Source organism: Fringilla coelebs (assembly GCF_963513975.1).
Source record: "Fringilla coelebs genome assembly, chromosome: Z".
NCBI classification, from domain to species: domain Eukaryota; kingdom Metazoa; phylum Chordata; class Aves; order Passeriformes; family Fringillidae; genus Fringilla; species Fringilla coelebs.
The window spans coordinates 50,008,436-50,023,889 of record NC_140031.1 but is presented as its reverse complement, the minus strand read 5'-3'; the positions used below and the strand labels follow the sequence as shown (position 1 = coordinate 50,023,889).

General features: G+C 40.7%; 1 protein-coding gene across 2 annotated transcripts in view; it reads left to right on the top strand.

The window, feature by feature from the left end:
* The window catches only part of ENTREP1 (endosomal transmembrane epsin interactor 1), a 28,027-nt gene extending 15,554 nt beyond the window's left edge, over positions 1–12,473 (top strand). For both annotated transcript variants that reach the window (XM_084225128.1, XM_084225129.1), the window contains exons 7-11: positions 3,197–3,326; positions 3,915–3,987; positions 8,506–8,655; positions 10,413–10,696; positions 11,775–12,473. In XM_084225128.1, the coding sequence (XP_084081254.1) occupies positions 3,197–3,326; positions 3,915–3,987; positions 8,506–8,655; positions 10,413–10,696; positions 11,775–11,984 (847 nt within the window). In that variant the 3' untranslated portion in view covers positions 11,985–12,473. The remainder of the gene's footprint in view (positions 1–3,196; positions 3,327–3,914; positions 3,988–8,505; positions 8,656–10,412; positions 10,697–11,774) is intronic.
* Positions 12,474–15,454: the final 2,981 nt, after the last annotated feature.

The following is a 15,454-nucleotide window of genomic DNA, read 5'->3' as shown; positions in this document are numbered from 1 at the left end:
TCATTTCTTAATTGTTTAGTTTAGTCTTAAAAGACCTTGTAACAAGAGATAGTTTCCCATTTTGTGCCTTGCTAATGAAAGGCTGCAGAACTCATGTTTGTGAGACTGTTTTACTGATAAAAAATAATAAACACCTGAGTCCGAACATGAACTACTGTCTCAAGTACCTTCAGGGCTGCATTATTCTGTTCTGAACATACAATATTTGTACATAAAGTAGTATGATGCTCAAGCAGACTGCGTGACTCTTGTTCAAAATTCCTCCTTTTTCCAGTGAGGGGGAGTGTTTAGTTTATTTCAGTGTTTCATCAGGAATAGTGACTTTCAAGACTATATGTTCCTGGCAGAGGTAATTACAGATTTTGGGATTGCCTAGAAAATTATAACATGGCACAACAATAGGATTTTGAATGAACAGCTCCTCTGAAACACCAGAGACTGGATTTGAATTCAAAATACCACTAAAATCCTCTATTTAAGTCTTGGTTCAAGCGGCTTATGAGAACAGAGTGGAATGTGTAAAGATATCTTTGTAAGAATAATTATTTATGCTTTTCAGAGTTCTCCTGCTTTAAAATGGACCAGTTGTTCTTTGTCTAGCATGTCATTATGTTATTCTGGATGGTTATCTCTTTCCCAGCAGCAGTGTGTGTATATATATATATTTATTTTTTTTTCTATTTTGGGGGGGTGTTGCACAGGAGGGTTTGCTGAACAGTATTTAAGGCTTCTGTGGTCTAAAATTGAGTAGCTACCTTGCCTGTGACTGTGTTAAAACTGGTTGATAGTCACGCTGAAGTGATAATGAGATCTTTCTGAAGTCAGGCTACTTGTTTTAGGGTGTTCTGAGTAGTTATACAGGAGTGCAGAAGTTAAAGCAACAGACAGGCTTTATTTCTGTTTTTGGAAGATGAGTAATCATGACTCAGCCCAAGCTGAATCCTGCAAGAATGGCTGAGATGGGATGTGGCCATTTCTCAGTCAGCCTTCTCACACTTTTTCCTCCCAGATTGTAACCTGAGCTCTTTTTAGCACCTGTGCCCTGGCTTTCTGTGCTGAGCTCCCTGGTCCCTGCATCCCAAGCCTTTGTGTGCAAGGAGGGTGTGACAGGAGCCACATCCAGGGAGGTGAGCCCCCTCTGCAAGCTTCAAGACAGATACATCCCCTGAAAAGGGAAACACCACAGTCACAAAATTTGTGCCAAAGACATGTTTGGAATGGGCAGGCCTTCTCTGCCACCCTTTAGACTGAAAAGTCAGGGGTCCAGCTGTCAAAGACAATTGGTTTGCTCACTTGTTCATGGGAAACTTTTACATTTGTTGTATTTAATGGCAAAAAAACCCCCAAAACTAGCCCTTCAAGTGTCTGGTGAATTCCTACCTCTACTCTCATTATTTCATACATTTAAAAATACCGGTTACGTTATTTTTCAGGGTTGGCACAACATAAACAGTGAGAACTGAGTTTCCAGATGGAAACAAAATGTGAAGTTCAGCAGGAGTTGGCCTTTGATCCTTGTGGGTCCCTTCCAATTCCGGATATTCTGTGATTGTATGAAAGTGTCACAAGACATGTAAATTTAAGGGAAGACATAATGTGTGTTGGGCAGCAAGGCCAAGAAATCTACCTCAGTTCAGTTTAAAATACGGGGTGGGTACCTCCTGGAAATTACTTCTACAATTAGGGAACTCCACAGGGAATGTTTTTCTAGTTGCATATTCTGTAATAAGTTTTATCATAATTGTTGGACATAGCATAAATTTTCAAGGTATGACTGAGCTGAGTTTTGTTTTAAAAACAAAACTAAGATTCAAAATGTATATAACTTTGTGGCTCACATTGAATGAACATATTAGGAAAATGTGAGGAAGTAATGTCAATGGAGGATCCATCTCCAGAATTATTCTGAAGCCTTTTGGAACAGATTAAGTAGATTGTAGTTAAAAACCACTTTAGTATACTTTGTTTTCCCCATTTTTAAGACTAAAAAAGATACTGGCCAGCTGTCAAAATATCTGGTTTCCTTTAGTCAGGTTTCTCTGTGCATTACCTCCATTGTCTTCACAGGAGCCTTTCATAAGAGGGCTTCCAGCTTATCGTTTTGAAAGTTTTATTCTTTTCCTGTCTGTGCAAGTGGTCTTCCATAGGCATTTCTGTCATTCTGCCCTTTCCTCTGAGCTTGCAAGAAAAAAACTTTCACCGTCATCTTTGTTCCCTCCAGCCAGTGTCCAGAGAAACCCTAAATTCTGGGAGGAAGGACTTGCTTTGTAGAGAGTAGCATCCACCAGTGATAATGAATGAAACCTGACCAAAATTCAGAGAGCAAAATACGGGTTTCTGTGTGTTTCTTGAGGTTCATGCTCAGTACCAAATCAGCAACTAAAATTAAAAAAAAAAAAAAAACAAAGAGCTGAGATGCTTTGGGTCACAGACTTCTCTGAGGATTGTGTTGGGAAGGTCTTCTTGCCAGCTCTGCTGTGGACCAGCACACTTTGTTACAGTGTTCCTGGGGCAATGTAAATCTATGTTTATGAAAATTAAGGTTTCTCCAGGCACTGTTCTGTTTTCTTCCTTCTCAGAGCTACCTCCTAAGAGAAGGATATTGCAGTAGAAGGTCTTTGGGATTTCTGCTGTGGTAAAGGTTTCAGAGAGCTCTTTGGAAACTGAGGTTAGCCATGAGGTGCTTTTGCCTCATACAAGCCTTTGGAATTGGTCAACCATAATATTGTTGCATCATCACAAAAACAGCCTTTAGTTCGAATTTGGCTTTTTCTGTGCAGCTCTATCTGAACATGAAGCACCAAGTCAGAAGTATCTTGAATTTAGGTTATAAGTAAGAACTCAATTGTTCACAAAACTCAGAGCTCGTCTGTCACATTTTGAGTGACAACCTGTACTTTAATCTTTTGTAACAAAACTGAATCTCTGAAATTGAACTGGAATGGGTTCCTAGGCCCTGTACTGCCCAAAGTACAGGGAGAACATACTGGAGAGGCAAGTCCTGAGGAGCTAAACTGGGAATTACTCCTGCCATCTTCTGAGACGACGTCTTGCAGATCTTGGCAAGTCCAATATCTGTGACTTACATCCCAAAATCCGAGTTGGCACAGAAAGCTGGTGGAGTTTGTTAACAGGTGATGTTTTTCTGCAGCTGGAAAGCCATGCTAACAGATTTGATCTGTGTTATTTATTGCAGCACACCTGTCTCTGATGTGATTTCACTGCACTATATTTATGTAACAAGAATCAGAGGGGTTGAAGTGTACTGCCCTCTGGACCCACCTCCACCCTACGAAACTGTGTGCAGCTTAAAAAGCTCTGAGCAGGTATGGGCCATAGGAGTTTAATGTCTGATTTGGTTTTTTTCCACTCTAAGGAAGAGGTTGCACTCAAGCATGGTACATGTACATCAGGGGGACACATTTGATTATGAATGTAAATTTCACCTAAGATTTTAATTAATCACGTATCTCTGGAACTGAAAAGTTTTCTCCAGCTGGAAAACTGCCCAGGCATAGGGAGAAGGAGCAGAAAGCAATGTGGAGCACACCTGTTGCTAGTTATTCTAAAAGATTTCCTTGCTTTACTTCACTTACTCCTCCCACAAGGGACTAGGTCAAGGTTTTTGCATCACTGGCCATCCTTTTCCACTGGTGTTTTCAAAAGACTGGCACTTTTCCCCAGAAAATACTGGATAGGATAAAATTCGCTGACCTGGATGATGAATATGAATATTAGACTGAATATGAATATATGCACTGGCCTAGATTTTGCCATGGAATTGAACTCATATCACACTGTCTCTGTGTCATTAAGAGCAGGTATTCCATTTATAAGGCGGATGTTGCAGTTCTTAGGAAAGGCCAGAGAAAGGTGGTGACTTGTGATTTTTCAACTTTTGTATTTTATTCCAGGGAGGTGTACTTCAAATAAATGGCGTGGAAGAGGTTGATTCAGGGGAAGTAAGTGACAGGCAGTCCTCTCAAGGTAAAAAGTAATTTTAATGATTGTTCTAGAATGTTCCCTCCAACACGTACAACTTAATGCAGCAGCAGCATTAGTTCTTTGAAAGACAGCCACCATACTGCAAACCAGAGATACAGAATTATGATTGTTGGGGGTGGGAACAAGGATTAATATTTAAAATACTTAAAAGCACCACAAGTTGTTTTCATGCAAGATACAAAAAGAAGGATATGTTTCATTTTTAGTAACCTAAAAGTTAGTTTTTGACACTATGTCCATTTAAGAAATTATGTTTAGCTCCGGTGCTTCCATTTGCTTAGTGTATGTGATGGGGCCTGTTAACATTTTATTGCTGGTAAAAATAGGAAAAGGATAGAATAATGCAGGACTGTGTGGAACTAAACTCGGAATTATTCCATTATCCAGCCTGAACTGGAAGAATTACTAAAAAATTTCTGCATCCTGGTATGGGAGATAGCTAAACTACTGTTAGAGACCCCATCAGACTTTGCTCTGCACTGTTTTAGAAAACCATGCCTACAGCTCCAAGTTTTTTTTAGCCTAATGTTTGTTGCAGTGTAGGCTTGTGGCTGAACATCATTAACTTCCAGCTTTTCCAGTACAGCCCATGAAAACGTGTTCCAGTTTTCATTAGGACTTGACCATTATGGCAAAATTGTTTCATTTGCAATATCCACTCAAGAGAGTAAAGACTGGGGCAGGGGAGAAGCCCCAGATCTTTTATTTGATTGAGGCCTGTCTTCTGCCAGCCTACGTACTAGACTGTAAAGAAATCTTGGGTTTGAACTGCATCAGTTGGAATTGTTCCTAGAATTGTTCCAGTTATATGGAGTCAGGGAAAAAAAACAGTTTGTGTAAAATCATACTTCAGCCAAATGTCAGCTCTGTCAAAATCCCCTGAACTCTGACAGTCCATCTGAAACCTCTGAAAACAAGCACTTGGGTGCTTATGGTGTCTTGCCAGCTGTGATAATCAGAATGAAACCTTTTGCTACAGCCCCTCTGGATTTCTTTCCCAAAGGTTTCTTATTGCTAAAATTCCTGTTGCTTTCTCTGAGCTTCCTGTGCTCAAACAAAAGGAGATTATCAAATACAAGGATATACCTTAAAAAGTTTTGAGGACTGGAAACAGGAAAAAAATAGCATAGAAAATGCACTTGCAGTGAAGGACAGTCAAGAAAGTATTTTGTTTGGCTTGTTCTGTTTTGTTTTGATACGACATTTGTTTTGTCTTGTTCTGTTTTGTTTTGTTTTGATACGACATTGTTTGAGGCATTTGTATTTAAAAATTTCCTTTGGAAGAATCAGACCTACCTGAGCACATATGGCAAAGGGTACCCTCCTTTCTATCATCCTAACTGGTTTGTCCAGTATTTTTTAAATAAAATTGTCTGTAAAGAAACATTTAATTATCAGCCTGCCTGTTAAATTCAGATAAGATAAAAAAAGAAAGTAAGCCTCTTAAGAAAGAAAATTAACACTGCTGCTTCTTCTAGATGCCAAGGCTTCCTAGAATTTAGTTAAAAAAGAAGTACACGGAACAGTATCTCTTCCTTTATTTAGATTTGGAAAGGTGTAGTACATCTGGCTGGAATGGAGTTAATTTCCTTCCTAGCAGCCTGTGTTGCTGGTTTGGATTTGTGACCTGGGGAGAGTGTTCCAGCATTGTCACTGTTCAGGGACTGGCTGGGCATCAGTCAGCTAGTGGTGAGTGACTGCTTTTGCATCACTTGCTTTCCCTTGAGTTTCCTGGGTTTTTTCCCTCCCCACTTCATTCCAGCTGTCCTTATCTCAGCCCATGAGTTCTGCCACTTCTGTCCTTCAGTTCTTCTCCCCATATCACAGGGGAAGAGTGAGAGTGACTATGAGGGACTGAGCTGCCTGCTGGGGTTGGACTACTGCAGGAGGCAAATACAAAAGGGGGGCTTTTGTTGGAATTGTGGCAGAGGAAGTCTGTGGGCAGTCTCAGCTGATGCAGTCTATATCAGTCTATAAATAAAACTTGATCTTTTAGTTTATGCTGGCAGGCTGTCATGCCAGGGCATTTGTGTATGATGCTGTGATTCCCTTGGCATCATCAGGGCTGATCAACTGAGCATAGCTCCCAAGGGAGCTTAAAGCTGTGTACTACTCTGCCAGCAGAGTGAGGGGAATACTGACTGCTGTCTGCAGGAAGAGCTCCAAAGATTCTCTGTGCCAGCTAAAATTGTTTTACTGACTTCATAATCACTCCTGTCAAGCAAAAATTGGACTTCCCCTGCTGACTGTAGTAGGCAGGCAATGCAGCCTTTTGCTGGTGGCAGGAAGTGCTTAGTAGCTCTGTATCATCACAAACTAGGTGTGTATTTGCAGTACAACCACCATAAGACAATTATCTCTCTGAAACATTAACATTATTAAGCATTCTCTTAAGATCACAAAATCTGTTGATGAATCTGTTTCAAATTTTAAAAAAATACCAAAAAAACAACCTTTCCAAAGTAACTGCAGCATTGTACCTCCTGGGCATCACTGCTAACACAGCTCCACTGGTGTTGAAAAGTTTAGATTGGTGATGGATTCTTTAATCCTGCACGATTCTTGGTCTGCCATATTTTGTTGCTGGGCCCTACCTTCTGATTTGCTAGGCTGGTACCTGTTTTATATAGGTTGTGTCACTCTTTCTTCTCTTTAGAAGTTCTAAGTTGCATTTGTGTAGACGATAAGGTGCTGTGCTCAACAAGTACATATTATCAAAGCCTAAATTTTCTTGATGCTCCTGCCACTGCTGCATACCTGTTAAGAGTGACACCACAGATTTTGCTGTGTTATGAATAAAAGACTGTTTACATGAATTTGGTTTTGTGCTGGGTTTGCATGACCAAGTTTTGGTAGTGGCAGAGAAGCTGCTGGGAGGTTTGAAGCTTCCTCTGTGCCTGGCAGAGCTCCAGAGATGGACCTGCTGCTGGAGAAGGCTGGACCAGTTAGAAATTATGGTAACACCTCTGTGACAGCATATTTAAGAAAGGAAAATAAGTTACTTTGCAGATATATTGGTGTCAGAGAAGAGTGAAGTGAGAATATGTAAGAGGAGCAGCCCTGCAAACACCAGGGCCAGTGGAGAAGGAGGGGCAGGAGGTGCTGCAGGCGCTGGAGCAGAGATCCCCCTGCAGCCCGTGGTGCAGCCCATGGAGAGGCAGCTGTGCCCCTGCAGCCATGGAGGTTCACAGGGGTGCAGAGATCCACCTGCAGGTCCTGGAGAGCCCCTGCTAGAGCAGGTGGGTGAGTGCGAGAAGGCTGTGAACCCATGGGAGGCTCCTGGCAGGGACCTGCAGACCACTGGGGAGAGGAGCCCATGCTGGAACAGGTTTCCTGGTAGGACTTGTGTCCATTTGGGGGAACAGGACTGACCCACACTGCAGCATTTTATGTAGAACTGTTGCCTGTGGAATGGAGTCAAGAAGGAGAAATTTCTGTGGAACTGTCTCCTATGGGAGGGACTCTACAATGCAGCAGAGGAAGGATTCTTCTCCTTGAGCAGCAGCAGCAGAAATGTGTCATGAACTGACAGTAACCCACGTTCCCTGCGCTGCTGCAGGGCAGAAGATAAAGCCCAGGGGAGGGAAAGATGTTTTTAAGATCTGTTTTACTTCTCATTATTCTGTCCATTTTTTGATATCATGGATATCAGCTGATATCCATGAGCTGAGTCTCTTTTGCCTATGATATTAATTGATAAGTGATCTCTCCCTGTCCTTATTTCAAGTCACAAGCCTTTCATTATATTTTTTCTCCCCTATCCAGTTGCAGAGGGACGTGGCTGTGGTGGGTACCTGGCATCCAACCAGGGGCAGCCCACTACAAATTTTTTAACTCCTGAATGATCAAGACAATTGTTTTTTGTAATATGCCAGGTGCCACTAGATGGAGGTACAGAACCAAGCTTAGTGAGAAATGTACACAGCTGCATCCTCTCCTGTTCATTAAATTTCATTCATTAGGAAAAGGAGGAGTGGGAAGGATATAGCATATCCCAAGAATCCAGGAAAATATTTCAGATTTTAATTCCTTTTTAGGGGCTGGTCACTGATTTACAAGATACCTAACTGCAAAAGTTGACTGACCTCTCTGACTGTATGCTGTCATATCTTGGTACAACTGCCTATAAGCAGGAGGATTTGGGGCTCGGTGAGATTTAGGTTTTTTTGCCAATAAAGCTGTAGTTCCCTTCTCTCTGATCTGGTAGTTTAAAGTGATTTTTGTACTAGGGTGTACTAGACTCTACTCTTCTGCTACTCCAATTGCATAAGGCTCTACAGGTTTTTGCAAACATTTAAACAAGGTTTAGATCAATGTTACTGTTCAGTAAGTGTGGATCTGTACACACATACATGCACCTCTAGACCTTTGTGACCTCTCTCATAACAGATTTGCAGATTTACCCATTACAGATGGGGGGAAAAAATCAGTCTCTAATAATGGCTTCTACAGATTAGCTTTATTTTGACTACTTCTACTTTTCTGTTTCTGATTATTCAGCTGAAGAAATTCAGGAGCCTTCCAGCAGAGTGAGCCTTTCCTCTTCAAATGCAAGCTGTGTGCCTGCAGGAGTGAACAGGAGAGCCTTCAATCCCTTGCTGAAATGTTCTAAAAGTGACCCTGTGCTCCTGCACTGCCACCTGCCTCCAGGTGACTGTTTTCTCTGTCAGTGATTGTGTAATGGTTCTCAGAAAGAACTTTTCAGAAGTTTGGTACATCGAACCTAGTACCTGCAGAAATCAGCTACTGTTTCCCAACAGAGCACCTACATAACAGAACTTTATGCTTTGCCAAACCTTCTCCACCTAACTCCTTAATCTTGCTGCTCTTTAGGTTTTCATATCTAGGAACAGGGTCTGTAGCAGGGTCTGGGTGAGAGGAAGGGGTAGTGGAAAATGAGGAGAGAGAGCACCCAGGATTCCTGTGCACCGACATCTAAAGTCTTACAAGTGCAGTTGTCAGTGTGAGCAATTTAAAGCAAAATTGGCGTGGGGATTTGGTATTAGCCCATAAATTTGCTCCCCTTTTCTCAATCCTCATATTGCCAAAAAAACCCTTCAAAAACTCAACACAACCCATGGTGGAGAGTTGGTGAAATTGCTTTGGTGTCAGTGATCTAATTCTGTTGCTGTGGAAAAACTGCTAATGTGACCACACAGTCTGTGATACTGCTGACAGTCTTGAAAAATGCACCAGTTAGAGGTCTTGCAATTTTTACTAGAGGATATTGGAATCCCCACAGTAGCTGCTGTGCAGCTACCAGCACTCAAAATGTAAGTGCCAAGGGGGCATGTTAGTAACAGCCATTTATTTTGGATATTGGGAGCATGCCTATCTGGATTATACTTGCTGTTTTTGTGGAATGTTTTCATGGCTCTGCTGTATCATGTGTTTTTTCTTGTCCTCCTATCAACTTCCAACACAGCAGCCCAGAGAATCTGCTGCTGAAGCAATAGTTACATGACACAGAACCTATTCATAGCTGTGAAAGCAGAGTGCTTCCACTGTACAGAGACCCCATGTCAGGAGCATTTGGAAGCTTTAGGCTCAGTGTTACTGAGGTTAGGTCTGTTCAGCAGTTAGAGATCTGAGTTAGTCACGAGTGCTACAGAATAGGAACTCACTGCAACAGAGGAATTCACTTCAAGTTAGTGCTCTTCTTGCTGGGAAGTTTTGCGTCTCCTCCTAAGATTTTTTTAGTCTGAAGCCAACATTAAACTGCTTCTTGAACAATCTCTAGGTGTGGTTTTGGGGGTTTTTGGGTTTTTTATTCCTTTTAATGGGGTCAGAATTTGGTCACTTGTTTATACCAAAGGCAGTGAATTTTTGACCAAAGGCAGCAAAATTGATTCTGTAATGCCCTTTGTTTAGTCCTTGCTAGGTAAATTTGAATGTTTTGGTTTGGGTTATGTTGTTTTGGTTTTTCTTCCATTGAATTTCTACTTTGTAGTTTTACTAGCTTCTAGTTTGGCAGGTAATTATTTTCAGATACAATTTGTCCTCTTGACTGCTAACAACTAAAAGTTATAAGGAGTTTAGGAGACATCATAAAAGCCTTCTACCTTTATGTTTACATTAACACTCAACAGGCATTTCAGGTCTCTTCAGATCAGAAACAAGGGAAAGGAACCAAACGTACACAAAATGACCAAGAGCTTTCCAAAGGGGAAGAGTCCCTCCAGATGCTTTGACATGTAATATGCACTCAGTCATGCTATGTATGACTATTTTACAGGCATTTTGTGTAAATCTGATAGAGTGAGCCTTCCATGCCACCCTGACCATGCCAGACTGTTAAGTTGTACAAGGTTAAACCATGCACTGCATCCTCATTGAATGAGGAGGGGAATCTCAGGGAATACCATGAATTTTGTGGATTGTTTACTTTGTTTCATCTTTGTCTTCAGGGACAGCGCTCAGCGGTCAAACTGTAACGCTCAATGATGTAAATCCACTGAACGCTGTTACCTTGCGGAAGAGTTCAAGAGCCAGAGCTTCGAGGGGAAGACCTCGGTCTCTGATAGACTATAAGTCTTACATGGACACTAAACGGCGTGTGGCGTGGATCCTTAAGCAGTCCTGCAGCACGAGCCCAGACATACATGACTTGGTGGAAAATATCAAATCTGTTTTAAAATCAGATGAGAGACATATGGCAGAAGCTGTCACCAGTGCCACTTTCCTTGAGCAGGTAGTTTTATTACTTGTACTGATTCAATGATGAGGAAACCCATTGCCCCTGGTTTGGAAGTATAGGTTTCCATTCGCCAGTCTGTGTGTCAGAGTTTTCGGACCAAACTGGCTTCCTTCAGCACTTCAGTTTCATGTAGGGAGTGTGTTAGAGGCTGTGACATTTTCTGCTCTATCAGCTAGAAGCCAGAGTATGTGTGTATTTAAAAAATGAGTCAGTCTTCTGTTGAGGAATCATGAACTGTAAATAACGTAACAGCATTTTATACTGAGTGTGACAGGAGAGAGGGATGTTATAAATAAGCATCTGCAAACCAGAAGGAATGGAGGCTGACAAGGAAATTTTTATGTCAACCCACTAGAAGGAACTTTTTTGTGATTGGTTCTCAAAATAAAAATAAGACCTAGTACCAAAGAAAGAAAAGCAGAAAATAGAAAATATGTTGCTTACATTAATGGAATGAACATCCAGAAGTTTCAGACACTTCAGACTTCATCAAACAAATGTTTTGGTAACTTACAGACCATTTGGGTAGATAAATTGATTCATGCACAGCACAAGTGATTTGCTATGACAGCTGGTTTTGGTTTGGGTTCTCATGCAAAACGCATCAGTGTCATTTAGGCTCTGCAGATAAAGTGGGATTTCCCACTGCAGCCTTCAGGCACCAAAAGCCTTGACAAATTTGACAGAAACAGGAGGGAAAAAGGCTCCTTATGAGAATTTAATTTATCACACAGGCCTGAAGGTTATTGCAGTTCTGTGGCTTCTGCAAGGAAGCAACATTTAGGTTCCTTCTATAACAGACATGCCATAGGTTGGAGTGAGAGAATTCCTGTGCACCTTTAGTTTCCGCCTTTTGAGGGGGAATTCCTGTGCACCTTTAGCTTCCCCCTTTTGAGGACTGCTTTTCCCATGCCTCCTTAAAAATGCTCAGGGTTTTATAGCTTTTTAAATTATTCTTTAAACATAACACATGACACTACAACTAGCTTCTTCCTAGTTGGGTACAAAACTATTCTAATGGAAAAAGAACCAGAAAACAAAACTGCTTTAAACTTCTCTTTTATTTTTAAAGGTGATGACAACACCTGACCAGCAAGCTACATCATTGAGAGTCCATGTGTTGCCTTCTAGACTGCATCCTGGATTGTTATATCTGGAGAGCTGTGGTGACCTGAGTACTTTCACCACAGAGGGAGAGCAGCTAGCAGAGAGGAGAATCCAAAGAGCAGAACATGAACGGCCTCACAGTGTTATTGGTGTTGTCAGAGAAACTGTGCTTTGAGCTGGCTTTTTGGTTATTCCTCAGCAGAGCACTTCTGTCAGAGGAAAATTATCTCTGACAAGTGGGTGGATGGGTTTGCCAATAATCACCTTCTTTTTTAATACTCTTATGCACAGACTCCAAAGGGTGAAGATCATTCTACAGAGAGTAATGAGCAGATTGAAAGCTGACCTTTACTGGGATCTCAGCTGCAGCTCATCTCTTTGTGATACATTGGTGCCCTGCATCTCTGTGAAGTTTGGTAACGTGTAGTTGTGGGGTATGATGATGCATCACCCTTGTGGAAGGAGCTGTCAAAAGCAGTATTGAAGAACTTCACAAATTTTTGGCACTTTAGTTTAAATTAAAATCTCCTGTCATAAAATGGAGACCTTCAGATACAAACTAAGTTAGTAAAAAATGGTGTATGGAATTCTAAAATTATTCTTTATAAAGGAAGGTTGTTGATGTGCAAACTGTACTAAAAATAAAATCTGTCTTGAAAAATTAGTCTTCTGGCTCAGTGAACTTCTCTCTTAATGGCAGAACATTATTTTTGTCTTAGTGATAGAACAACATCCAAACCCAAAAAGCACAGGTATTTTGCAACAGGTGGTGCTGGCTTGTTAATGTCCTGGGGAGAAAGGCACTCTGTGTGTAGTTTCATTTAAAATGCTGTTTGTTACAGCACGTGCTAGGAACAAAGAAGCTAGTATAGCTTATTTTATATTCCTTCAGATGCTGGGAACCCCAGATTGTGCAGCATCAGGCATGGCACAAGTTATGCAGGTCCCACCGTTTTACCCCCTTTAGGTCATCTGACATAATTAAAAATTTTCTTAGAGAACAACTCCACTCATCACTGCTGCAGTCAAACAAAAGGGCTGTTCACATGGGACCTTATTGCTGCACTTCTGGACAAAGGCAGGGACACACATGTACTGCTGGATGGTATTTACCATTTTGAGTACCACTGGGGCTGCCTGCAGGCTTCCCTTCTTAAAATAAACCATCTAAATTTATTCTGTGGCCAAGAGGCATGCCTGGAGGTCCATCTGTAGGAGCAGCACAAAACACAGCACAGGCCTGGCCCTGCTCAGGTAAGAGGCACATGGGTCACAAACTCTTAATGCACCGTGATTTTAGGTCAGGATTGCTCCATATGCTTCTGAACATTTATTTAAATTACAGTCCCAGCACTGACACTGTCAGTCCATGCAGGTCACCAGCATCACCTCTTCGGCCTGCAAGGCTCTACAGGGTGCTGGAACTGGGGTGGGGTCTGCTTGTCCTCTGTGTGGATCCCAACCATTAAAAACACTGAAGGAGGGGGCAAGAAACATGTCCCCTGTGTATACAGCAAATCTGCTGAAACTTTTGTCTGTACTGCTAAAGTTAGGGCTTATGTTTATCCACAACAATGCAGAAAAGTTTCTAACAGAGAAGCTGGTATATACAGGTAATAGTAAGAATAATTAGGAGGATGGAGGGTGGTACACAGGGTAATGCAGAACAGAAGCTCAGCCTGTCTACTGCAGCCTTTACCAGGGACTTTGCAATTTCTTCCATATGTCATTTAAGCAACTAAGGTGAAATACTTCATTCTCTCATGTTGATGGTATTTGTATTTCATGTTATGAACAGCCACTAAGTGGCTGAATGTCCATTTTAGTTTTCTACTGAATCAGCTGTGGTGTGTATTGTCATTTCTGTGCTTTTAAAGTACTCATGAGAACCTATGAGGCACAAAAAATCCTGTAAAGCCTCACCAGAAGAAACACTTCGTGGATGACTTTTTTTTGGTTTACTTTCAAATATGATCATATTTTTCATAATATCTCATTATATATTTTTATTTTATGATTATATATTTTTAAAAATATTTTTAACCTTAGCACAGGCAGTTCCAGGATTAATTCTAGGGACAGACATATCAGAATTCTACTTTTTATTTATTGAAATGGTGTTGGGTCTTTAATAATAAATCATGCTGATTACATTTAAAGAAAAACAGTGATTTCAGAAACTACCCTAAAAGTGAGGAATTTTTATCAAAGCCCCTTTTATGAAAAAATCCTATTTAAAGTTATTCAGTCAAAGAAATATTATTTCTGTCACAATCACAGTAGATAAGGAATCACCTTTGTTTAGGAGCACTAGTGTCATGTATTGCCTGAAAATGCTGTTTTAAAAATAAAGCTAACAGCATTGCTTCACACCTGCAGAAACACAGATAAGAATTACTCCAGACTAAGTGGCAAAAAAGAAGTTCAGACACCTTCCAATTACACATGCATTCAGCATTGGCAAGTCAGTCTCTAGGTCAGTATGAGCAAATTCTCAGCCTTGTCTGAGGTATTTTTGTTTTGTAGTTTATTGTTGCAAATCTTACAGACATTAGCGCTCTGTTAAATAAAGGAATGTAGCACAGTAAATACATCACAACAAAATAACTGGCCAGAAACCCCTTACCCTGTCCCATCCAAAGCAAAAAGCCCACTCCTCTCCCCTCTGTCTCTTACCCAAATCAAACCAGCACAGCTTCATTAGAGAGGTCAGAGACCTGTGGCAGAAAACATCAGAATAATTACATTCAGTAGATGTGCAATATCAACATTCCAGGCTCACATATATTTATATATATTTATATTTTTATATAGAGATCATTAAATGTTTACAAAGAACAATATTGTTACAAATACAATACTATGCTTTTCCCAACGCTTTACAATAATTTCTATTCATCCTCTTTACAGAACAATAGTACAACTTCATAGTCTAGGTACTGCGCTAAATATATACAAGAGATCTCAACCATGTTGCTGTCTTGAGAAATACATTTCTTTTAGAAAAGAAGGAAAGCTAGCAAACCTGGAAATCCAAACTGAGACTCAAACAAGATTCAAAACAAACGTGAAACTTCTCAAAAAAAAAAATACAAGGTATGTTTCATCCTTAATGTAAACACTGAAGAGTTAATTAGACTGTACGAAGCAGCAAGGATGAAAGAAAAACAATTCAGGTCTGTCACCGAAGAAGGAATGTAAACCTTTGAAGGAATGTTCCTTTGCATCTGTTAAAAATCCCCATATCTGATCTATCAAACCGCTGCAACAGTCTAGAGAACAGCCAGGTTTCCCATTTGAGTTCCATTTTCTTGAAACTCTTTCTGTTTACAGAGTAAAATGGGATTGTTTACAAGACTGCTCTCAGGAGTGTGCACACACTATGGACCTCTCAGTTTAGAAATCTTATGCACTACTGTAACTGAAAAAATGAGAATTTTTTTTTTTTTTGCTAAGCTCTGGTCCTGCAAGCATTCATTTGCTTAATTTTAAGCACCTATATAGGATGAACAGTAACTTCACAAACCCCCAGCTGCAAAATTTCCAAAGAAACAGTGGTTTCTTCTCTTAATACATTTGCATGTTCAGATTTTCATCATTTCCCCGTGAAGTGAGCTAAAGACTTCACCGCATGGGCTAGACAGA